Source organism: Palaemon carinicauda, chromosome 38 (assembly GCF_036898095.1).
Source record: "Palaemon carinicauda isolate YSFRI2023 chromosome 38, ASM3689809v2, whole genome shotgun sequence".
Taxonomy (NCBI): Eukaryota; Metazoa; Arthropoda; class Malacostraca; order Decapoda; family Palaemonidae; genus Palaemon; species Palaemon carinicauda.
Genome location: NC_090762.1, coordinates 1,693,418 through 1,719,930, shown reverse-complemented (window position 1 = coordinate 1,719,930; position 26,513 = coordinate 1,693,418). Strand labels below are relative to the sequence as shown.

The following is a 26,513-nucleotide window of genomic DNA, read 5'->3' as shown; positions in this document are numbered from 1 at the left end:
GATACCGTCGTGACCTTGAAAACAGCTGACACAAAACCAAAATAAAAAATTGTTAATTGCTGTTGTTAAAATACATCTTGAATTTATAATAGAAAATTACAAAATTATTAAATGAAGTTCAGATAACATAAAAAACCAGGATTATTGTCGACGTTTCAGTACAGATAAGTTATGCTGTCAACTAAAGCTACAGATCAACTGAGGAAATTGAATGACATCTTAATCCCAGTCTACGATCGAACATAGATTTAAGCGAAGTGAAAGTTTATATTATGTTTGTATTTAGTGTGGGAACAAATGACAGATTTGAAAGTAATTTGTATTTTCCCTAACAATGCAACCCTGTAGCTATTTATATAGATTGGCCTGCCATCACCTATCCCGCAAGAAGTCCTACCTGCAATCAAAAGTGGTAACACAACACAGGTGTGTGACTGAGCTGGGTAGCGGGCTACCCCCCTCCCCTTGGCTAAGTAGTGGGTGGGTGATTATACAAATTACTTTCAAATTTCTGTGTTGTTAAGAAAAATACAAATTACTTTTCAAATTTTTGTATTGTTAGGAAAAATACAAATTACATTCGAACTTGTCATATTTTATTAAAATTCTGCTTTCCCAAATAGAATTCTGTTAAGGTTTTTTGTCTAAGTTTGTCTTAATTTCTTTAATGAAATATTTTCAGTAGCTCTTAGGGTAGGTAGAATACAAACCTATAGCATTTATTTAGTTTTTTACATTAACTTGTTTAATCCAACTGATTATCATTAATGTTATTTGCTAGTAACTAACTTTATAGTTTTTTCTCTTTATTCTTACTAGGTCATATTGTGAAGCAAGCAATGCCACACCTTTATGTTAAATACCCAGAACAAATGAGGCGGATGAGGAGACTCTTTTATCTATCATGGGACATGGGACATTCCCATCGCCTTGTTGACCTAAGTTTAACTTGGTCAGATGATCTACGTCTCCAAGCTCAGTCACTCACATTTAATGGTAGAGTATCTTTAATATTTCTAGTATATTACTTAGTATGTAGATGTGTTCAAAATGCTCTGCAGACCAGGTATTGTATATTCTATTGGACAAATCTGTTTTAGTTGACATTTATGAAATAGACTTTATAGCTTTTCAATTTCAGTGGATTGGACCTCATTCAGAAGTCAAAACTGCTTTGCTGATAGTGGTGGACTTTCCTCCCCCATATTTACAGATGCACTCCCTTTCCTCATTTCAGTAAAAGTCATATAGTTACTTTTGCTGTATTTGTTTACTCTATATAAAATACTGTATAGTATGAAGACGCAGTTCCGGTAGGCTCTGCTGCTGCCTCCGATGCCTTAGATGACCGCGGAGGTAGCAGCAGTAGGGGATTCAGCATTATGAAGCTTCATCTGTGGTGGATAACGTGGGAGGGTGGGCTGTGGCACCCTAGCAGTTCCAGCTGAACTCAGTTGAGTCCCTTGTTAGGCTGGGAGGAACGTAAAGAGTAGAGGTCCCCTTTTTTGTTTTTGTTCATTTGTTGATGTCAGCTACCCCCCAAAATTGGGGGAAGTGCCTTGGTGTATGTATGTATGTATAAAGACTGCCGAGTAGCAGTTTTAGATTTATTTAAGGGATGCTGTAATGATTTGTTCTTAAATTAGTTGTGAAAATTGGAGCAGTATAATCTTATAAGAAGTTTGCTAAGTAGGTTAAAAGAGATCGAGTGGAATGAATGAAACATAAAAAGCTGCAAGTAGGTTAACACTGTTGAGGTCCAAAGGTAACACTGTAGAGACTCTAGTACCATGGTACCATCTACAGTGTGTCACTTAAAAAACACATTTGGTAATGTCCCCTTATAGGGCAATGCACTATAAATACAGTAATACAGTCTTTCATTATTTTACCTTATTTTAATGTCTAGTAATCGTCATGCAGTTAATCTCAAACCTACTGGCTTCCTAACCTCTGATTTAAAAACAAAATTTTTCCTTCTCTCTCCCATTTTCCCTTCCCTTATGTATAGTCATCCTGCTGAATGGTATCACAAGAGGTACATTAACTACAGACATGTACCTAGTTGTAAATAGTACCTCATATAATTTTCGTCAGCAACGGTGTGCTGATTGGCCTCTCCAGCTCAACGTAATTTAGTGTTTGAAAATGCATTAAGGGGTCATCAATTTTCTGCAGAACAATATGAAAAAAAAAAAGGACAGACCAACCAAAACCATTTTGCTTCTTTTGTGGTTATATTCTAACTAGAGGAATTCTAGATTAGTTACATTGGAAAAAACAAAGGTCTCTATAAAAACCAATTGTTTTGATCAATATCCTGAAAAGGACATAAGTTATTAACTCAAAGTTCTCAGCTGTGACCTTCAAAACTACGGCAAGTAGGCAGTATTGTTTACACCTGCTTCAATCAGATCCTGACCTCTTTAACATTACATTTCTTAGGAATATTATTTTTGCATGATAAATAAATTTTTCCTTGTGTGCAATTTTTTGAGTACACATGCACTGTCCTCATCATCATCACCTCCTACGCCTATTGATGCAAAGGGCCTCTGTTAGATTTCACCATTCGTCTCTATCTTGAGCTGTTAAATCAATACTTCTTCATTCATCATCTCCCACTTCTCATTTCATAGTCCTCAGCCATGTAGGACTGGGTCTTCCAACTCATCTAGTGCCTTGTGAAGCCCAGTTGAATGTTTGGTAATGTTTGGTGAACTAATCTCTCTTGGGAAGTGTGAAGAGCATGCCTAAACCATCTCCTTCTACCCCTCATTATGATCTCATCCACATATGGCACTTGAGTAATCTCTTATATTTTTATTTCTAATCCTATTCTGCCATTTAACTTCCAATATTCTTCTGAGGGCTTTATTCTCAAATCTACAAAATCTGTTAGATATTGCTTCATTGTCATACCATAACTTATGTCCATACAGTAACACTGATCTCACTGAACTGATATACATTATAGCCTGATTGTTATATTTAATTTTAGGCAATTTTATTTCTAAATTTTAGTTAACCTAGTCATTGACTAATTTATTTTTTTTTCAATCTTTCATTAAACTCCAGTTCTAAAGACTTGTATTAGAGATCATAGTTCCTAAATATTTGAATAATTCTACCTCAATAAGGGATTTTGACAAAGGAAAAATCTATTTCTGGGAAGAGGCCTGTGACGCCCGGTGAAAAGGGTCCTTCTAATATACACTTTTCCAGGAATATCTTCTTCAAAGCTGACTTGATGGTAGTTATAGTGCTAGCTGCCAAGCCCTTGTCAAATAAGAACCTAAAGAACGAGATGGCTAAATTCGGAGTCATACGAGTGTGGTCTGAATTCTTTAAGAAACCTGCTAATTTCTTAACAGCCGAATCATATTGACGAATTGTCGAGTCCCTTTTGTCCGCTTCGATGAAGAGAACGTTTTCCGGGTCAATGTTTGCGTCTTTATGAGCTGCAAACTTCATGAAGTCCACAAAGTTAGGGTTTTGGCTATCCTTGAGGAATCTGACACAGTCTGTGTTTGAATTACTTGGGTTAGTTTGGGGAATGGAATCCGGAAGGGTCGGAGTTTCAGCTCGAGGAGGAGAGGAAACCAACTGCTCTTTGGCCAGTGAGGTGCTACTAAGGCCACTGTCCCCCGGAAGGAGCGTAGTTTGTGCAATACTTTCATTAGAAGATTCACTGGTGGAAATAGGTAAATCTTCCTCCAATGGTTCCAATCCAGGGTTAATGCGTCTATGGCATAAGCCTGAGGGTCCATGTTTGGTGTCACATAACAAGGAAGTTTGTGATTCATCTGAGTTGCGAATAGATCTACCTGAAGGCCCGGAACCAGCCTGAGTATCCACTGGAATGAAATTATGTCCAGAGACCATTCTGATTCCAGTGGTTTCATCCTGGATAGTGAGTCCGCTATCACATTCTGGACTCCCGCTAGGTGGGTTGCTGACAGGAACCAGTTCTTTTCTGCTGCCAAGGTGAAGATAGTGACCAGGATCTGATTCAGGTTGGGCGACTTGGATCCTCCTCTGTTGATGCAGTGTACTACGGCTGTGCTGTCTGACACTACTCTGATGTGGGTCGACCTCGGAGGAGAGAGCCTCTTCAGGGTCAAGAACACTGCCATGGCTTCGAGAACATTGATGTGGAAGTGTTTCATGGCGGGTGACCAAGAGCCCTGAAACATCTGACGTTCGTAATAACCCCCCCATCCACTCAGAGACGCGTCTGTATGAATTGTCACTTGTGGGGGTGGGAATTGAAGAGGAACCGATTTGGAAAGGTTCTTCGGTTCGGACCATGGCTGTAATCTCATTTTCAAGACAGAGGGGATTTTCGAGACCTTGTCTCTTAAAGGTACTGTGGCTCTCTTTCTCCAAACTCGATTGATGTCTTTGAGTTTGGCTTTCAATAGGCGATCTGTTACTGAGGCGAATTGAAGAAGGCCGAGGATTCTTTCTAAGGCTCTTCTGGACACCTGCCTGTGTTTTAGAAAATTCTTGACCTTGGAAGCTATTTCTCTTACCTTTTTGGGAGGTAGAACCAGCTTGTGCCGTGCAAGGTCCCACTGTATGCCTAACCATTCGAAGCGGTCTGATGGAAGTAGGCGGGATTTTTGGAGATTGACCCGAAATCCCAGGTTGGCGAGAAAACGAAGTACTTTCTTCGTAGCTCTGTTGCACTCCAGGGCTGACCGAGCCCAAATAAGCCAATCGTCCAGATAAGCAACGATCTGAATCCCTTGGTTCCTGAGTTGTTCTAGCACCGTCTCTCCCAGTTTCGTGAATATCCTGGGTGCAATGTTGAGGCCGAAGGGCATGACTTTGAATGCAAAGGCTTTCCTGCCTAGACGGAAACCTAGGTAAGGAGAGAAGTTTCGAGCTATTGGTACGTGATAATAGGCGTCGGTAAGATCGATAGAGGTGGTGACGGCCCCACGGGGAAGCAGGGTACGTACCTGAGAGATGGTCAACATCCGGAACTTGTCGCAGAGGATGTAAGAATTTAGCTTTGACAAGTCCAGGACCACTCTCAATGCCGACGAGCCTTTCTTCGGAACTGTGAACAGGCGGCCTTGGAACTTCAGCGATCGAACCCGTTTGATTGCTTTTTTCTGTAGTAACTCGGTGGTGTACTCTCTCAGAATGGATGTGGGTCTCTGGAAGAAGGTCACTGGTGGAGGAGGGGAACCTTGTGACCATTTCCACCCCAAGCCTTTGGAGACTATGCTGTGAGCCCACGGACTGAAGGTCCAACGGTCTCGAAAGTGGTAAAGTCTCCCCCCTACCGGAACTATATCATTGCGAGGGAGTGAATCTAGGTTCTTTCCCTCCTCGAGAACCCCTTGTCCTAGGTCCGCCTCGTTGACGGAACTGTCCTCTAGCCCTGTAGCTACCTCTCTGGTGTCCACGAAAGGGACCTGAGGGTCCGTAGCTAGGGATGTATGCGGGTGAGGGCATCCAAACGGGGTTGGGTTGGGTACCTGGGGGAGCAGTGAGGTAGACCACCTGTTGAGGGTGTTTCGGCTGTAGAGGAGACGAAGCAGTGGGAGACTGTGAAGACGAGTGGGCAATCGACGATTGTTGGTAGTGACCTCGGCTCGTCTTGTAAGGGGCAAACCTCTGTTTCTTCCTGAAGAAGTTTTGTTTTTGACCTTCAACCCTCTTTTTGGCAGTGAGGCCCCACCTCACTTGCAAATTTTGATTTGCTCTCGCAGCGTCTTGTAGTACCTTGTTCACCTCCTCCTGAGGAAAAAGGTTCTTACCCCAGCAGGGGGAAGCTATCAGCCTATTCGGTTCATGCCTGATCGTGGCCTCAGAAAGAACGTGCTTCCTGCAACTAACCCGAGCCGAACAAAACTCGTGTAAGTCGATTTGGAAGGACAGAGACAGGTTCTTTGTGAATACCCGGAACATGGTCTCGGTCGGGTAAAGTGAGGTTAGGGACTCCACGGAGGTAATGGAGTGGAGAGACCTAGCCAACCTATTCCGTGCCTCAAACTCAGTCTTGAGAAGTATATCTGGTAATTTAGGAAGCTTCTCGGAGAACAGATTAGAGGCACAGTCTGGGTCTAACTTCCCTACTGTGAAAGTAGCGGGGGCATCATCCCAGATAGTAACGGTACTCGGAATGAGCATGAAGGTGGGATCGGTCTCTTTAAGAGCTGGCATGGCAGAACCTTCTTTGATAGCCTGAAAAGTAAGAGCTGCCACTTTATCTGTAATAGGCAAGGTAATACCTGGAGAAGCTGTAAATATGGTGTAGGCTCCTTTGTGTGGGGTGAGCTTGGAATTAGTGCAACCCCAGTCTGACAACGTCCTGGCCCAGAAAGATTGGGCCTGCTCTTTAGGGAATATTACCGTTTCCTTCGGTACCTTGTCTAACCTAACCAAGGCATGTTCTTTCAATCGGACGAAGCCGTTGAATGGGAATTCTAGTCCCGGAGGGTAAAATTCTAAGTCCTCTAGAGGACGGGTGCCTATGCCCTCTAGAGTTATGGCACCATCAATATATGGAGCATGTAAGGCAAACCTCCAAGGGTTGTTTTTCTCGAAGGGAGGTAACTTCGATGCGTCCGGGGCTGAAGGAGGGGGCATCTGAGTTCCGGAACGGATGAGACTTGCCACCATATCTTTGAGCTCCGTCATAGCTCCTCGGTCTGCCCTAGTCTGTTGAAGATATTGTTGTATCTGCTCTTTCACAATATCCCTGACCATGGCGGCGGATAAAGGGGGCTCCCGAGCTTGATCCTCTAACGAAGCCCTGGACTTATTAGACTTTGATTTCTTAGGAGTCACGGTTTTAGGTATAGCAATATGAACATCAGGATCCTTTGAGGGTCCCGGAACCGGTGACACTGATAATGGCAAAGCTGAAGGCTTAAAGGTACGTAGTGGCTTCACCTTGGGTCGTACAGGAATGGAGGAATCGCGAGGAGAAGCCGTAGGTTTATCAAAGCCGTGAAAGGAAGTAGTAGAGGAAGGAGTGTGGGGTGAAAGGGGGTCCACCAACTCAACACCACCTACCTGCTCATCCATGGGTTCCTCGTCCAGACCTAGGTAGGGCTCGGCCTCCGTCACTAAAACCTCTTCCTCAGTTAGAATGGTTTCTCTAATCACTTCAATTAACGGGGCCGCTGTCTCCGGTGGAACTGCTGCAGTAGTAGAGCCTGGGAATAGGCGAGAAGCCATGTCTCCATCAAGAAGATAGGGTGCGCCAGCAGGCGCATTCCTCCCAAACCCTGACACCCAAGGTCGGAGAGTAGCTCTCGCCTCCCTGAGAGATTCATCATCAGCCTGAAAGAGGAGAGGGAATTAATGATGAAGTCAAAACTGAAGTCAATATACAAAGAGCAATTAATTCTTCGCAAAGAATATTAACAGGGACACTAGAACCAACTTACCTCCTCGCTCAGGAGTAGGGCTGACAGCTCATAGCAGAGCATGCATGCCTCCGGAAACCATATCGTATAGGGGGCTTGTCCCGGTTCCCGAGAGAAGGATATGGCGCAATGGACATGGGCCCGGCATAGATCATGGCCCATGGGATCAGTAAAGGCAGCGGAGCAGCCCCTGGCAGTGCAGCGGACTTTCTGTAAAAAGAAAGAAGACATAAGTCTGGATGTTCCTTGAGATTCTTGTCATTGACTTATGAATCAGAAACACTTAAATCTTAATTAATGTGTGAGTATGGTAGTAGCTAACACCTTAATAAAATAAGTAATTATAATAGAAAACCAGTAACCACATAGCATGAATCTCTAAACTTCATCGATATCACACTGTTAACTCCGGTTCTGGACTCCTGCTTGATCTCTGTTTTTACCGGAGGTCCGGTAGCAAAGGCCCGTCATCGTGATATCGTGACCGTCTCCGGTACGATAACATTATCCTCAATGAATGAGTTATCTCCAGTGAAGCCGGAGATACGATGAAAACGGGGGCCTTAACTGTGTAATTGTGATCAAACATGACAAAGGGTCGTGTGTAAAAGGCTTCAGCCGGAGTCCGAGTGCCGGATTTCACCGTTGCACTCCAAAAATCTGCTCCGGAACGATAACTAGTTCTCACCCAATGAGTATCCATTATAGCGGAGCATAACTCAAGGCGGAGCCAAGCATAACTCAAGGCGGAGCTAAGGGTGTCGGTATAAAACGACCCCAATTAATGACTCATACACTAACGTACCTAATAATAGTGTTAGCTATATTAACAGTAACCACATCAATAAATCGTTTATAATATTAAACGTACTATCATCAATTCTGATACTGAGAAGAGGCCTGAATAACCCGTGATCGTATAAAAACGGAGAACGGGAAATTCACCTCTCTTACTCAAAGAAAACGAGAGAAAGGATAACTCATACCTGTAGAACAGGAAACGAGCACTCTATGCTTTCGCTCTCAAGGTTACATATTAAAAATTAACATCACACAATAAATAAGAAAATTAATAAAATTGATTGCTTTTCTTAGTAATAGTAATAACGAAGAATAACGACAACGTAACAAAAAAACAAGGATATAGTCTAAAACGAACCCTCCAGGAGGGTACAAATTAACAGACTAAATCGCTAAGCTTTAAATCGTTACTATGCTTTAAAACGCTATCTTAAATCGCTATTCTTCGTAGGTCCAAATTGGACTTGCAAGCAAATAAATACCATAGTAAAAATTAATAATAATTAATGATAACATAAAAGGCCATAAAACGTAAGTGATATAACCTATCTGACAGAGTACCAGATGGGCAAAATTAACTAGAAAATTTACCGAAGCGAACATACCCAAAATGGCTGCTGATATCTCGGCAGGACAATCGCTTCCAAAACTAAAAACCACCATAATGGAAATAGAACAAATGCCCGGTACTGCCAAAAGCTGCCAAAACAAACTATGGTACCTAACATTGGTAAGGGTGAAGTAACAACGTCAGTCATGTTGAAATAACGAGAAATTCTTCGAAAAAAACACTGTGCCCAAAAAAACTATGCTTGCTTCAAGTCCAATTAAAGAAGGATGTCCTAGAGGGCGCGCGTGGTAGGTGTCGTTGGGGAGTTCAACCATGTTATCTAGGGCCTGTCACGGCCCTCCCCATTGATGAAGGGATTATCTAAATGGAAGACAACCTGTGAATAGTGGTTTACACACGCCTTTGTTTAATACACGACACCTACAAGGTGTTCGCGCGAGGGTTGTAACCTCTGCATTCCATGCTTTTATCTTTCTCTAATATATTTGGAAGATTTATATTAGGAAAGGTATAAGGAAGGACCTTTCTCACCGGACGTCACAGGCCGCCCCAGAAAAAGGGATTTTGACGAAGGAAAAATCTATTTCTGGGGAGAGACCTGTGGCGCCCGGTGAAAAGGGTCCTTCTAATATACACTTTTCTGATAAAACCTTCCAATTATACCAGAGAAAGATAAAAGCATGGAATGCAGAGGTTACTACCCTCGCGCGAGCACCTTGTGGGTGTCGTGTATAAAGCAAAGGCGCGTGAAAACCACTATTCACAGGCTGTCTTCCATTTAGCTAATTCCTTCGTCAAAGGGATGGGCCGATACAGAGGCACCAGCTAAGCTAACAGAGTCACGCCACCCACGCCCCGACGCGAGCGCCATCTGAACAACATCCTTCTGTATTGGACATGATGGCTTGGCAAGGAAAGGGTGGGATCGTTCAAAATAATAGGGAAGGGTTTCACCGGGCGCCACAGGTCTCTCCCCAGAAATAGATTTTTTCTTCGTCAAAATCCCTTTTCTGGGTCGACCTGTGGCGGCCGGTGAAAATGTACCAGAGAATGCCTTCCAAGCCCAATAATAACTAGTAATTTAATGAGGGGAGAGAAAAAACACAATGTAAGGAAAACCATATATTATATGAAGGTAAGTAAGCATAAATCATAAACTAGCAACAGGACATAGTGAGCGTAAGGCTAAACAAACATGATAACAAGGAAGCCTCCGAGTATCAGAGCACAACATGCAATAAAACTGACATGGCTAAGAATACCCCAACACTAAAATTACGGTAGACACATTAATAGTTACAATCATATTAACCTAATATGTAATAAACTAGGGCTAACGAGCCACCAAGGAAGCGGCGTCGTGGTGCGAGTGGCGGGTAGGAGGGAGAAGAAAAGAGATGGATGAAAGGAAGAACAAGAGATCACTGGGGAGAGATACGGCTCCCAGCCGCAACCGTTGGGTATTTAAGGGCCTGTAAGTTCTTTAGATAGTGGCGTTTGAAGACCATAGGAGATTTCCAACCGGTGTACTTTTTAAGGTCATCAAAATCCATATTTCGGAAATAATTGATGGAAGTAGCTACTGACCGGATATCATGAGCATGGGGAAATGATCCCCGATTAGCTTGTTTAATGAAGTATAGGATCTGTTGCCTAATACCTTGAATGGAAATAGTACCTCCTTGTTCTCTGATAAACAAGGGGCCAGACGAGCGGGTGACAGTTATAGCTAAAAAGGCCCTGAGAGTAGTGACTGGACATAGAGAAGTATCTTGGAGAAGGGGAATAATCTTCCAAGGGGACCACCTATTTTGGGGGTCCTCAATTTTAGCGAGGAAAGCTCTGTCTGGAGAAAGAAGTACTTCACCTGAAGGGAGGAAGTCTATGTTTTCTGAGTTTCGTGAGAGAGCTGCTAGTTCTGAGATTCTAGCACCCGAGGCCAAAGCTGTTAGAAATAAAGCCTTCCTAAGAAGAGTGATATAGGAGCAGGATTCGTTGTCCGTGTCGCAGGCCAGTTTGAGGACATCATTTAGAGACCAAGAGACCTTTTGAGGACGAACCGAAGGTCGAAGCCTAGCACATGCTTTTGGAATAGATGAGAAATAAGAATCCGCCAGGTTAATGTTAAACCCAACAAGGAAGACCTTCTTCAAAGCTGATTTAATGGTGGTTATAGTGCTAGGTGCTAGGCCTTTGTCAAATATGAACCTAAAGAAGGAGATGGCTAAATTAGGAGTCATAACAGCATGGTCTGAATTCTTTAAGAAATCTGCTAGTTTCTTAACTGCCGAATCATATTGGCGAATCGTAGAGTCCCTTTTGTCTGATTCTATAAAGAGGACATTATCCGGGTCGATGTTCGCATCCTTACGAGCCGCAAATTTCATGAAATCCACAAAGTTAGGGTTTTGGCTATCCTTAAGGAATCTGACACAGTCCGAGTTTGGACCACTTGGGTCAGTTTGGGGAATGGGATCCGGAAGGGACGGAGTTTCAACTCGAGGAGGAGAGGAAACCAACTGCTCTTTGGCCAGTGAGGTGCAACTAAAGCCACTGCCCCTTGGAAGGAGCGTAGTTTGTGTAAGACTTCCAGTAGAAGATTCACTGAAGGGAATAAGTAGATCTTCTTCCAATGGTTCCAATCCAGGGTTAATGCGTCCATGGCATAAGCCTGAGGGTCCAGGTTCGGGGGAGTTTGTGATTGAGTTGGGTCACGAATAGATCTACCTGGAGACCTGGAACCAGCCTGAGTATCCACAGGAAGGAATTTATGTCTAGGGACCATTCCGATTCCAGTGGTTTTGTCCTGGATAGTGAGTCCGCTATCACATTCTTGGACTCCTGCTAGGTGAGTTGCTGACAGGAACCAGTTTTTGTCAGCTGCCAAGGCGAAGATAGTGACCAGGATCTGATTCAGGTTGAGTGACTTGGATCCTCCTCTGTTGATGCAGTGTACTACTGCTGTGCTGTCTGAGACCACTCTGATGTGGGTCGACCTCGGAGGAGAGATTCTCTTCAGGGTCAAGAACACTGCCATGGCTTCGAGAACATTGATGTGGTACTGTTTCATGGCAGGTGACCAAGAGCCCTGAAACATCTGATGTTAGGAGTAAACCCCCCCCCCCCCATCCACTCAGAGACACGTCGGTATGAATTGTCACTTGTGGAGAAGGGAATTGTAGAGGAACCGATTTGGAGAGGTTCCTCCGTTCGGACCATGGTTGTAGTCTCATTTTTAAGACAGAGGGGATCTTCGAGATCTTGTCTCTCAAAGGTATTGTAGCCCTCTTCCTCCAAACTCGATTGATGTCTTTGAGTTTGGCTTTTAATAGGAGATCGGTTAGTGAGGCAAATTGGAGAAGGCCGAGGATTCGTTCTAGAGCTCTTCTGGACACCTGTTTGTGTCTGAGAAAGTTCCTGACCTTGGAAGCTATCTCCCTTACCTTCTTGGGAGGAAGGGAGAGCCTGTGCTTTGAAAGGTCCCACCTGATGCCTAACCATTCGAAGTGGCTTGATGGTTGTAGGCGAGACTTTCGGAGATTGACTTGGAATCCCAGTTTGGCGAGAAAGTGAATTACCTTCGACGTAGCTCTGTTGCATTCCTGGTTCGACTGGGCCCAAATGAGCCAATCGTCCAGATAGGCGATGATCTGGATCCCTTGGTTTCTGAGTTGTTCGAGCACTGTCTCTCCCAGTTTCGTGAATATCGTGGGAGTAATGCTGAGACCGAAGGGCATGATTTTGAATGCAAAAGCTTTCTTGCCGAGCCCGAAGCCTAGGTAAGGAGAGAAGTTTCGAGCTACTGGGACATGATAATAGGCGTCGGTAAGATCGATAGAGGTGGTGATGGCCCCACGGGGAAGTAAGGTCCGTACCTGAGAGATAGTCAGCATACGGAACTTGTCGCAGAGGATGTAAGAGTTTAGTTTTGACAAGTCCAGAACTACTCTCAACGCCGACGAGTCTTTCTTCGGAACTGTAAACAGGCGGCCTTGGAATTTCAGGGATCGAACCCGTTTGATCGCTTTTTTTCTTGAGTAACTCTGTGGTGTACTCTTCCAGGATGGGAGTGGGTCTCTGGAAGAAGGTCACTGGTGGAGGAGGAGATCCCTGTGACCATTTCCAACCCAAGCCCTTGGATATTATGCTGTGAGCCCATGGGCTGAAGGTCCAATGGTCTCGAAAGTGATAAAGTCTCCCTCCTACCGGCAACACATCATTGGGAGGGAGTGAACCTAGGTCCCCTCCCTCCACGAGCACCCCTTTCTTTAGGTCCGCCTCGCTGGCGGAACTGTCCTCTACCTCTGAAGCTTCCTCTCTGGTGTCCACGAAAGGAACCGGAGGATTCGTAAGTAGGGTTGTATGCAGGAGAAGACATCCAAGTGGGGTTGGGCTGTGCACTTGGGGGAGCAGTGAGGTAGACTACTTGCTGAGGGGGAGCCGGTTGCTGAGAAGTCGAAGCAGAGGAAGACTGTGTCGACAAGTGACCCCGGGCCGTCTTGTAAGGAATAAACCTCTGCTTCTTCTTGAAGAATGTTTGTTTCTGGGATTCGATCCTTCTTTTGGCCGAAAGACCCCACCTTACTTGTAAATTTTGGTTTGCCCTCGCCGCGTCCTGAAGAACCTTATCAAGTTCGTTCTGAGGGAAGAGGTTCTTACCCCAGCAGGAGGACACTATCTGCCTGTTCGGTTCATGTCTGATGGAAGCCTCAGACAGAACGAACTTCCTGCAGCTAACTCGAGCCGACCAGAAGTCGTGGAGGTCTATTTGGTAGGACAGAAGCAGGTTCTTTGTGAAAACTCTGAACAATGTTTCCGTTGGGTAAACCGATGCTAGGGACTCTATGGAGGTGATGGAGTGGAGGGACCTAGCTAGTCTATTACGGGTCTCGAACTCAGTTTTGAGAAGACTCTCTAGTAATCTGGGGAGCTTCTTAGAGAAAAGAGTAAAGCCACAGTCTGGGTCTAGCTTCCCCACTGTGAAGGTAGAAGACGTGTCGTCCCAGGTTGCAGAGGTACTCGGAATAAGCAATGAGGTGGGGTCCGTCTCCTTGAGAGCCGGCATGGAAGAGCCTTCCTTGATGGCCTGTATTGTCAGCTCTGTTATTTTGTCTATGAGCGGCAAAGAGATGGACGCCGCCGTCGTAAAAATAGTGAAGGCACCTTTGTGTGGGGTGAGCTTGGAGTTATTACACCCCACTCTGATAGAGTTCTGGCCCAGATAGCTTGGGCCTGCTCTTTCAGAAATATCACTGTTTCCTTGGTACCTTGTCCATTCGGACCAATGCGTGCTCCTTTAAGCGTGCGAAGCCATTGAATGGGAATACTAGCCCCGGGGGGTAGAATTCCAGGTCCTCTAGAGGGCGGGTGCCTATGCCCTCTAGAGTTAGGGAACCATCTAAGTATGGGGCATGCAAGGCAAACCTCCAAGGATTGTTTTTATTGAAGGGAGGTAGCTTTGATGCGTCTGGGGCTGAAGGAGGCGGAATCTAAGTTCCGGAGCGGATCAGAGTAGCCACCATATCCTTAATCTCTGTCATAGCCCCAGACTGATGTTGAATTTGTTCCTTGACGATATCCCTGATCAGTTCGACGGGGAAGAAGGGTACCTGAAAGCCACCCGTTGGTGGTGTCTTGGACTTGGTAGACTTGGACTTCTTAGGAGTCGCGGTTTTACGGGGAGCAATAGGAACATCAGGAGCAGTCGAGGGACCGGGGACCGGTGACGTTGCTACTGGCAAAGCTGAAGACTTATAACTACGTAGTGGCTTCACCTTGGGTCGTACGGGGACAGAGGGATCCCGAGGAGAAGCCTTAGGCTTATCAAAGCCGAGAAAGGAAGAGGTAGAAGGAGTAGGAGAGAAATGGGTTTCCACCAACTCGGCACCACTTACCTGCTCGTCCATGGGTTCTACGTCTATATTTAGATCTGCCACGTCCAGCGTTAAGAGGGGTTCATCCTCCACGGAAATCGTTGCTCTGACTTCTTCAATTAAGGGGGCAGCAACTTCCGGAGAGACTGCTGCAGTTGTCGAGCCTGGGAAGAGACGGGAGGCCATGTCTCCATCGAGGAGATAGGGTGCGCCAGACGGGGCATTCCTGCCGAAGCCCGACACCCAAGGACGAAGAGCAGCCCTTGCTGACCGAAGAGACTCATCATCGACCTGAAAGATTTGTAGTGATTAGTGATGCAGGATAGTTATCGCCCTCCGAAATATACAATGTATATATAAGTAATGGACAAATTAATGTCTGCAAAACATAAACAAGGAACAAAACTAAAACCCACTTACATCATCGTTCAGGAGTATTGAGGACAACTCGTAACAGAGCGTGCACAATTCCGGGAACCAAACCATGTAAGGGGCTTGTCCCGGTTCCCGGACAAAGGAGATGGCACAATGTGCATGTGAACGACAGAGGTCATGTCCAACGGGGTCGTTGAACGAGGCAGGGCATCCTTGGGCAGTACAACGGACCTTCTGTAAAAGAAAGGAGACATAAGTCTGGATGTTCCTTGAGACTGGTAAGGGATTAAAAATCTACTAACAGAGTTTAGTGTAAAGAAACATGTGTGCTTATGGGAATTCAGTGATTGAGAGCCGGAGCTCCATATTAAAATACATTAAATATAAAAGTTTCCTGCACCGGAGTGTGTACATATTTAAGAGGAGCTCCAAAATAACGTGGGACTACAAAATTGGCCGTTGCACACTAAAAAGACTTTTTCATAGTCCACAAATGCCATCGAAAAGGGATTTCTATATTCTACACATTGTTTTACAATGTCTTAAAATTAAAATTTGCTCTTACAACTACCTTTTCTAAATCCTGCTTGTTCATCTCAAGCTTTTCATCAATCATTCTCTCTAGTTTCTTTAGAATAAGCATACTATATATTTTCATGACCACAGTGCTGTAGATAAACTGTTAATCATTGTGTTTCTCTAGCCTGGAAATTAAAATCAATTAGAGATTTATTATGAAAGTGACAAAAAGAATAAAGATTTCTGGGCTAAACCTGTGCTGCCCAGTGAAATGCTCCTTAAGCACCATTTCTAAGGTATATAACTGCTATATATTACCAGAGAAAAATTTCATAGGAATGCCAGGTTGAACCCAGCTCGCTCACCTATATAAGGTGTCGGTATATTACTGGGGCGAGATAAATCATAACCAGAGGCCTCGCACCAATGAAGAGATTTCCTCTTCAAAATCCCTGAAACAGCGAGGTGCCGTTCAACATCTATGCTGCGTAAGCTACTACTACCAACCCAACCCACGCTACTGAACTCACTCTTATTATAGCACCCGTACTGGATAAGTCTCACGTTGTTTTGTCTGGTGTTTCTTTGGTGTTTTTCTCCGCTTTTCGCTCTAATGTCGGACTTTCAGGTCTCCACATCAAAGTTAAGTACCAGATCTATGAGTTTTGAGTTTTGGGAGGTAGCATTGCCCTTTATCGTTAATTATTCGAGTGTTATTGTCTCGTTGTTCCAACCGTCCGAGGTCTTTTGGCGCGCTCCCCTCCCTTGCTCGTTCGTCACGTTTCACAATGAGTTTCATTACTGATCGTTATCCGATTCGAACATTATTTGGAGTTATTTCACCATTACACCTATTTTTATTGTGAGTCTTTTAGATCCAGTTTAATTTTTAGATCATCTATACATCATAGCTTGTTCTCGGTTGGCATGCCTGCCTTCGGGCTTAGTCTAGTTGGTTTTGATCATGCCTTATTTATTTCAGTTTCAATATTTATCATTGTTTACGCTACGATTACCATCTAGTATCATTATTTAGTTCGAGAGGGACTCTCGAGACACGGATATTTTATTACGAGAGGCAGTTATTAGCATCTTACTGTCGACATCTATCCGCAGTAGATTCAGTTGGTACCCCTGATCAGAACGTCTCACCCGCTCTACAGGCTCCCCGTCATACTCCCCCCCCCCCTGCCATCTCCTGCGTCCCTCTCTTACTGATTTGTTTTATGCATGCTTATTCCAGTTCAATGCTTACATTATTTGATATTTAGTTGATCATTATTACTGTTCTGTTATGATTTCTGTTTGTTCCGTATCCGATTACAAACCAGGCTTTTATGTACTTAGTTATATCAGACAGGTTGGTATTCCTGTCTCATATTATCACGTGATCTCCTTGTTCCCCTTCATGGACTTGTTCTCGCTTCCCCACTATCCCACCCCCAACCCAGGGGTCCCTCTCCTACTGTACATTGTGTGTGTGGTTTAACTCTACGGCCGAGTCTTCTTGTACCTCAGTTCTCCCACCACCTTCCCCTCCCCTCATCCCTACGGGGATATATTACGACTTACTAGTGGGTGGCGAGACTTTCCCCTGGGGTTTTCATCCAGTACACATGTACCCGGTTGTTCCCGTTTTCTTCCCCACCGCCCTGATTGGCCGTCAGCGGCGGGGAGAGAGAGAACTAGGCTTGGTCGGGTTGCAATTTTATTATTTCCGTACTCGACGGAATCCGTATTATTTTAAATTATGCCCGGGATATGGAGAGTTATTGTGTTTGGGAGAGTTATTGTGTTTGTTATGATACAAGTATGTTCCGCAACCTACGGAATTTCCTTTATGATTACATCTTACCAGTTTTACATTGAGTGCTTTGTGCTACCAGTTTTCCCGTCCATTCCGTGTGTCACGGAACCATCCTGTTTTCTCCCGTTACTGGGGAATCTTGCTATGAAGGTTTGAATTTAATGAGAGTGTCTTACGACAAATTGCTAGGCCTCCGGGACCCCCGCAACTGCTTCCCAGGTCTGACGGGACTGATTTTAATATTACGACTCTACTCTTTTACATTATGGACGGGAAACTATATCTTTCGTCAAGGAGTCGATTTGGACAATCCACTTTGAAATGATCATAATACGGAACTAAAATTTTCTCTCAGAGGTTTATTTTCTAGGATTACTGTTACATATCATTATCCTACATTTAAGTGCATCCATACTTAAGTTTAATATCCGGCCCCCCCGGGACCTCTCTGAGATATCTTAGCTATTAAAAATATTCTCTTAGCTTATATTCAAGTAAACCCTGACTTATCTTACCCGGTCCCCCCGGGTCCCTCTGAGATATCTTAAGCTTACATACCATGATCCTATATGCCGAAGTGCATGCTGAATTAATTTTAATTCCCGGACCCCCTGGGTTCCTTTGTAAGATATCTATTATGGGGTACTCATGGATCATTCCTATTACAGATGGTCCGTTGCCAAATGACAGCCTGCGCGGCCGTTCTCCAGCAACCCTGCGGCCACGAAGTGTGTAGGTCCCATGCCGACTGTGGTGTCCAGGTGGACGGAATGGTGGTTTGGCACCCGAACAACTGCCTCATGTGCTATGAGTTGATCTCCACCCTCTCTTCGGATTCGGTGAGTATCTCTCGGTTTCGATCCAACCTTATGCATGGGTTAACCTTTATTTCCCTGTCTGTTTTCTTACAATTTTGATCAATTCATTCATTGATAATTACTATACCCTTACTCCCCCGGATTTTTATCCTTAACGAAGTATATTCTTTCAGAGCTCCCAGTCTGCTAAGACTTCAGCCTGGACAACCCCGAAAGTCTGGGTAAGTGGCTTTGCTCGAAACGTAAAGGCAAAGCAGCCTTATGTACTATCGGAGGAGTATTGCAACCTAGTATACCCGAATGCTAAATCATCGGCAGCAGTTTCCAGGGATGTTGCGGCCCCCATCATCGCCGATATTAACGCAATGATCGGCCTCCCTATGGATTTAGGACCTTCCAACGACCCTATCACTGACGTCGTCGCCACTATGAACCTGGACGTGGAACCTATGGCTCTTGATGAGCCAGAATCAGGTAGGGAGGTAGGTGAGGCATGTGGGTCTCGGGCTAAAATACCTTTCCTTAGCCCGTCTTTCTCTACATCCTCTAATACTTCTCCTTTTCAGGGTTTCCTGGGGGCCCACGGGTCTTTTACCAAATCCCGCCCGGTTCCCCCTAAAGTAAAGTCTAAGAAGAGGCCTTTGCTTAAGACTCGGAAGGTTTCTAAATCTCCGAAGTCTTCAAAGTATGTAAAGGCTTTTCGCTCTAGTCCCCAAAGACTCCGCTGTCGCCTCCCCTCCCTCTCACGACCCGGGAGCGCAGACAGCCTACGCACCTCTTCGACCCTGAGGAATTTTCATCTAAACTGCTGACACAGATTGGCTCGATGATGTCTTCCATCACGGGCAGGCTACAGACCCAAGAAGGTCTCATGGAGGGCCTCATGAGACAGGGGTTGCCACAGCAGCAACAATTCATCATCCCGGACGCCTCTAAGCTCCCACCCTTCACTAAAAATAATCCTTGGAGAATGGCTTTGCACTCTCCCTACACTGATGGCATGTTGACCATTGAAGGTTGTGGCACCCGGCCGGTCGACGATTTCGAATTCTTCCCTCCCGGTCTTGAATTCCCTTTCCCCGGCTGACCGAGGAGGCTCTTGTTAGATTAGACAAGGTCCCAAAAGAGACCGTTATTTATCCCAAGGAGCAAACCCAATCTACTTGGGTTCGAACCTTGGGCGAATGGGATTATGTCAACACTATGCTGACCCCCCACAGGAGTTCCCATACCATGTTCCTTGTGGATGAGCAAACCCCTACTCCATGCATTACAAAAATGATGGAGCTCGCTCTTCAGGCCGTTGCCGAAGACAAACCATTGCCCCAAATATGAGACAGACCCAACATCTCTCTTGCTCCCGTCAGACGAGTGTTGGCACAATATTCAGGCCACTTTTACTTCTGGCAAACTAGCGGCTGACTGTGCTTCGACAGTTCAGCGAGAAACTACCGAGGCTCCCGGAATCCTTAATCCGTCTTGAGTTTGAAACCCGGGCCAGGTTTAGTAGAACTCTTAATTCTGGGACAATGGCAGAGGTGCTCTCTCTCACATACGAAGAGGAGTCGATTTTTAAAGTTCTAACGAAGTCTTTACTTCAATCACTTTTGTCAGATGCCTACGACTTTCTAGTAGCTAGATGCCGTTGCCGTAGGCATGTGCTAGCTGAAGCTACCATTCGGCATGAGCCGAATAAACTTATTAAGGCCCCCTTCTGGGGTCCGGACTTGTTCCCGGAAGACCTAGTGAATAATGTCCTTACGGAAGCGGCTAAGGTTAATCAGAGCCTCAAGGTTCGCTGGGGCCTCGTGCCCAAAAGAAAAGTTTGAACAGCCAAGCGTTCAGTCTTGAGGAAGGAAGAGGCTACGCCCGTACCACTCTTCCCTGTAACACCAACCCCTTCCAGTCGTGCAGCCTATCCCAGTGGCACAGGGAAATCAACCTTCCACTTCCAAAGGCCACCCCCAACAACAATATGTGTTGGTTCCCCAGAGCCAGGTGTCTTCCACCTCCTTTGCCACCTCCCCCGCCTTTAACCCCAACTACGAACCTCTGGGTACCTCTCAGGGTTACCAACGTGGTAGAGGTTCCGGAACAAGGGGATCATTTCACAACAGAGGTGGCGGAAAATCCCTCTACCGTGGCAGAGGATCACGAAGAGGACGTGGAGGCAAATTCACATCAAGCTATTGAAAGCTCTCAGGTAGGGGGAAGGCTTTATGCATTCCGGCACCGTTGGAAGTTCAGCAATTGGGCCTTCAGCATAATTTCCAGAGGTCTGGGGTGGAGTTGGATAGAAGGGCCCCATCCACCGACCAGATTCCATCAACTTCCAACGGAGGAGCTGACTTTATTTGTTCAAGATCTTCTGCAAAAGAACGCAATCAAAGAAGCAAAACATTTGAGATTTCAAGGTCGCTTGTTCAGCGTGCCAAAGAAAGGCTCAGACAATCAAAGAGTCATTCCGCATGCTAACCGTTTCTCAAGTGCGGACCTTACTTCCCCGTGGGAATGTCACCACCTCCATAGAGCTTACAGATGCCTACTATCACGTTCCGATAGCAAGGCACTTCTGTCCATTCCTAGGATTCAAACTAGGCAACCAGGCCTACACGTTCAAAGTAATGCCATTCGTGCTCAACATTGCCCCCAGAATTTTCACAAAGTTGGTAGAAACAGTAATCCAAGAGTTACGAACCCAAGGAATTCAGGTAGCTGCATACCTAGACGACTGGCTCGTTTGGTCAGACAATGTCGAGGACTGTCTTAAGGCAACAGACAAAGTAATTCAAGTCCTACAACACTTAGGGTTCCAGATCAATTCTGGAAGTCTCGGCTGGTCCCAGAGTCCAAATTTCAGTGGCTAGGACTACAGTGGGATCTCCACTCCCATACCTTATGTCTCCCCAAAGCCATGAGAACGGAAATAGCAAAGAGCACGAAACGTTTTCTCAAGGACAAGCTGATGTCCAGAAGGGGCCAGGAGAGGATCTTGGGCTCCTTACAGTTCGCCTCAGTGACAGATGTCCTACTGAAGGCCAGACTGATGGACATAAACAGAGTTTGACGCTCCAGAGTGAACGAAAGGTATCGGGACAAGAAAGCTCGTCTTCCTCCAATTCTGAGGAGGAGACTCCAGCCTTGGACAAAGGCCAAAAACCTGGCAGAGTCAGCCCCCTTGCAATACCCACTTCCAAAACTCGTTATCCACACAGACGCCTCCTTGACAGGCTGGGGAGGATACTCCCAGCACAGGAAAGTTCAGGGACTATGGTCGACGATGCTTCAACAATTACACATCAATATCTTAGAAGCCATGGCGGTCTTACTAACTCTGAAATGGCTATCCCCAGCCAAGAAACAACACATAAGACTGGTTCTCGACAGCGAAGTCATAGTCCGCTGCATAAACAGAGGAGGTTCCAAGTCAGGCAACATCAACCATGTGTTGTTAACGATCTTTTCGTTAGCGGCATCAAATCAGTGGCACTTGTCAGCCGCCCACCTGGCGGGAGTACGAAATGTAGTGGCGGACGCACTCTCGAGGATAACCCCGTTGGAGTCGGAATGGTCTCTAGATCTAAAGTCATTCCGTTGGATCCTGTACCAGGTCCCAGGTCTCCAAGTAGACCTCTTTGCAACAGAGTCCAATCACAAACTAGCATGTTATGTAGCCCCAAACCTGGACCCTCGGGCTTATGCCGTGGACGCAATGTCCCTAGACTGGAACACTTGGGAGAAGATTTACGTGTTCTCATCGGTAAATCTGCTGATGAAGGTGTTGGACAAACTCCGGACTTTCAGGAGACAAGTGGCTTTCGTGGCTCCCAATTGGCCCAACACCTGGAATTGGGTCTCCATCCCCATCAGATACCGAACCCAATTCTTACGCAAATAGTACAAACTTGCACTGTGTTCGCTTCCTCAAACATTCAGGGTGCCCTAGCTTTATGGACTTAATGAAATTTGCAGCCCAAAAAGGCGCAGACATCGATCCGCAAAATACGTTATTTTTGGAGTCTGACAAAAGGGATTCCACCCTTCGCCAATACGATTCAGCGGTTAGGAAGCTTGCAAAATTTTTGAAAGACTCAAAGGTCGAATTAATGACTATGAATCTGACTGTAACCTTCTTCAGGTCCCTTTTTGAATCAGGTCTGGCAGCCAACACTATTACCACGCTTAAATCTGCTCTAAAGAAGATTTTCCATATCGGGTTTAACATAGACCTAACAGATCCACTATTCTCATGAATCCCAAAAGCCTGCGCCAGATTGAAACCATCTATTCGCCCTATTATTATTATTATTATTATTATTAAATGCTAAGCTACAACCCTAGTTGGAAAAGCAGGATGCTATAAGCCCAGGGGCCCCAACAGGGAAAATAGCTCAGTGAGGAAAGGAAACAAGGAAAAATAAAATATTTTAAGAATAGTAACAACATTTAAATAAATATTTCCTATATAAACAATAAAAACTTCAACAAAACAAGAGAAAGAGAAACTAGATACAATAGTGTGCCTGAGTGTACCCTCAAGCAAGAGAACTCTAACCCAAGACGGTGGAAGGCCATGGTACAGAGGCTATAGCACTACCCAAGACTAGAGAACAATGGTTTGATTTTGGAGTGTCCTTCTCCTAGAAGAGCTGCTTACCATAGCTAAAGAGTCTCTTCTACCCTTACCAAGAGGAAAGTAGCCACTGAACAATTACATTGCCGTAGTTAACCCCTTGGGTGAAGAAGAATTGTTTAGTAATCTCAGTGTTGTCAGGTGTATGAGGACAGAGGAGAATCTGTAAAGAATAGGCCAGACTATTCGGTGTCTGTGTAGGCAAAGGGAAAGAACCGTAACCAGAGAGAAGGATCCAATATGGTACTGTCTGGCCAGTCAAAGGACCCCCTAACTCTCTAGCGGTAGTATCTCGGTTTCCTGGTTTTTGAATGATGTCCTCAAGTTGGCATCCGAGACCCTCAATGACTCGTGTGATTATATAATCTTGCTAAGGAAGACCTTATTCCTTATAAGCTTCTGGCGCCAGAATATCAGAACTTGCAGCCTTGACTAGGGACCAGGGCATATTGAATTCCTCTCGTCAGGGAAGTTCTCCTCTCTTCTGACAAAGTTTTCTTAGCCAAAAATGAGAATCCCCAGGATAGGTGGTCCTCCTGGAAGATTGTTCCACTCCCTCCGGACCCATCACTATGTACCGTAACCACCCTGAAATCCTACTTAAATAGAACCTCCTATAAGTCCTCAGGGCCCTTATTCATTAGAGAACATGGTGGTACCATTACCCTCAAAGGGATCAGGCAACAAATTTTATATTTCATTAAACAGGCTAATCCTGATTCATTCCCCCATGTCATGTCCATGATATACGAGCCGTAGCTACCTCAGTTAACTACTTTCATTACATGAATTTCACTGAACTTACTAAATATACAGGCTTGAAGTCCCCAACAGTATTTAAGCGACACTATTTAAAACCTCTGGAAGCCCTTAGATACGCTACAGTATCAGCGGGGAATGTGGTTCCACCTGAACATGCTGAGTCTTAACTAACCATATCTTGCTATCTTCTTCCTCTTACCTGCCTTACTTACAGTTCCTACCTTGGGTTTTGGTTTTGTTTTACCTGAGCTATACCAGTACAGTGTAACATTTTATCATATCAATTGCTCTTATTCCACGAATTGTTTTTGTTGTTTTCACTCATGTTACCTTTTCAATCATGTTGCAATTTAGATTTTATCCTGTGACTACTAATACCTAGCTGTCCCTGTCACCCCTCCTTAAGAGAGTGATTTAATGTTATCTTTATTACTTTTCAATATTAGAGAGGATATACCTCTATTCTTATATACGTTTATTGAGTAAACCATTTGATGTTACCATGTCTTTAATTGTTTTCCTCTCAGGATATTTCCAAGTTTGGGACCATTTCTCTTGTACTATTTCACTATTTCTCTTGTACTATTTGAGCCCAAAAAAGGGATTTTGATGAAGGAAAAATCTATTTCTGGGCGAGAGGCCTGTGCCGCCCAGTGAACCCACCCTCAAAATCCCTCCCTGCTTGGGCCCTAAACTTGGGGTGCTCTAGGGAGTGAGTTCACTAGCGTGGGTTGGGTTGGTAGTAGTAGCTTACGCAGCATAGACGTTGAACGGCACCTGGCTGTTTCAGGGATTTTGAAGAGGAAATCTCTAATTGGTGCGAGGCCTCTGGTTATGATTTATCTCGCCCCAGTAATATACTGACACCTTATATAGGTGAGCGAGCTGGGTTCAACCTGGCATTCCTATGCAATTTTTCTCTGGTAATATATAGCATTTATATACCTTAGAAATGGTGCTTAAGGAGCATTTCACTGGGCGGCACAGGTCTCTCGCCCAGAAATAGATTTTTCGTTCGTCAAAATCCCTTATCTAATCCAACCAAAAAGGTTAATATTTCTTGCTAAAGTAAGATTGAATACTAGTCTTTTGATCAGTGAATTAGATTTGTATGAAACCATTTCTCAAAATAAGTTTATAAAGCAATTGATAAATGCTTACTCAAAGTCAAGTGAAAACTTTTAATGATGTTGAAATAATTGGAATATTTCAGAGGAGGAAAGTGACAAGTGCTTAGCTGAGCTTCTTGAACCAGTTGATGGAATGATGTGTAAAATGAGTGATTACTGCCAACGTGTGATGACTAAACCTGGAATGGAAAAGTATATTCTTTGTCATCAGATTCTTTACTCTGTTGTTGCAGAAATGGTGAGTTAAAAGTGGATCGCCTTGTACACGTATGATACCATTATTTTGCTTATTCTGTATGTTCATTGGGGTAATATTTTGTATTCTCAACTTATCATTCCAGTAATGTCAGTTGTTTTAAAATAATTGAAGGATTATATTATATTTATCCTCTTTGGATATTTTGTTTGTAATTTTTATTTTCTTCCGTAGATATACAAGACATTTTAATTTGCATTAATTGGTTGTTCCAGTATGTTAATGACCATTATATTTAAGTCTGCAAATTAAGGGATTTTGACAAAGGAAAAATCTATTTCTGGGAAGAGACCTGTGATGCCCGGTGAAAAGGGTCCTTCTTTACACTTTTCTGATATAAATCTTCCAAATATACCAGAGAAAGATAAAAGCATGGAATGCAGAATTTACTACCCTCGCGCAAGCACCTTGTGGGTGTCGTGTATACAACAGGGGCGTGTGAAAACCACGATTCACAGGCTGAATTCCATTTAGATAATTCCTTCATCAAAGGGAAGGGCTGTAACAGAGGCCCTAGAGAACACACTTGGACCACGCCACCGACACCTAACACGCGCGCCTTCTAGGACATCCTTCTGCAAGAACATATGGCTTGGCAAGGAAAGGGTGGGTCCGTACAAAATAACCGGGAAGGGTTTCACCGGGCGTCACAGGTCTCTTCCCAGAAATAGAGTTTTCCTTCGTCAAAATCCCTTTTCTGAGGCGACCTGTGACGGCTGGTGAAAATATACCAGAGAATGCCTTCCAAGCCCAATAAAGTTTACAAACACCATGTAAGACAATAATATAATATAATACTGTAAGTAAACATAAAAATTACAAACTAGCCAAAGGACATAGGGAACGTAAGGCTAAATAAATATGAAGACAAGGAAACATCTGAGTGTCCAAACGCAAAAGGCATCAAATCTTACATGTGTAAGCATATCTCAACATTAAAGGAACGGTAAATACAATAACAGTTAAAGCATAGGAATTAAACATGGTAAATATCTTAGGGCTAACGAACCACCCAGGAGAGTGACGACGTGGTGTGAGTGGCGGGTTGGAGGGAGAAGAGAAGAGATGGAAGAAAGGAATAAGCAGAGATTAATGGGGAGAGATAAGACTCCCCGCTGCAACCGTTGGGTATTTAAGGGCCTGTAAGTTCTTTAGATAGTGGCGTTTGAAAACCATAGGAGATTTCCAACCCGTATATTTTTTAAGGTCATCAAAGTCCATGTTCTGGAAGTAATTGATGGAGGTAGCTACTGACCGTATATCATGAGCATGGGGAAATGATTCCGGGTTAGCATGTTTAATGAAGTAGAGGATTTGTTGTCTGATACCTTGAATGGAAATAGTACCTCCTTGTTCCCTGATAAACAAGGAGCCAGACGAGCGGGTGGTAGTTCTAGCTTAAAAGGCCCTGAGGGTAGTGACTGGACACAGAGAAGGATCCTGGGGAAGAGAGATAATCTTCCAAGGGGACCACCTATTTTGCGGATCCTCATTTTTAGCTAGGAAAGCTCTGTCTGGAGAAAGGAGTACTTCGCCTGAAGGGAGGAAATCTATGTTTTCCGGGTTTCGTGAGAGAG

The 26,513-nt window shown here is 44.5% G+C and overlaps 1 protein-coding gene across 2 annotated transcripts in view; it reads left to right on the top strand.

The window, feature by feature from the left end:
- Positions 1-26,513, top strand: part of LOC137630373 (UPF0764 protein C16orf89 homolog) — a 163,335-nt gene that overhangs the window by 92,358 nt on the left and 44,464 nt on the right. For both annotated transcript variants that reach the window (XM_068361806.1, XM_068361805.1), the window contains exons 3-4: positions 820-996; positions 24,764-24,918. In XM_068361806.1, coding sequence (XP_068217907.1) covers positions 820-996; positions 24,764-24,918 — 332 coding nt within the window. The remainder of the gene's footprint in view (positions 1-819; positions 997-24,763; positions 24,919-26,513) is intronic.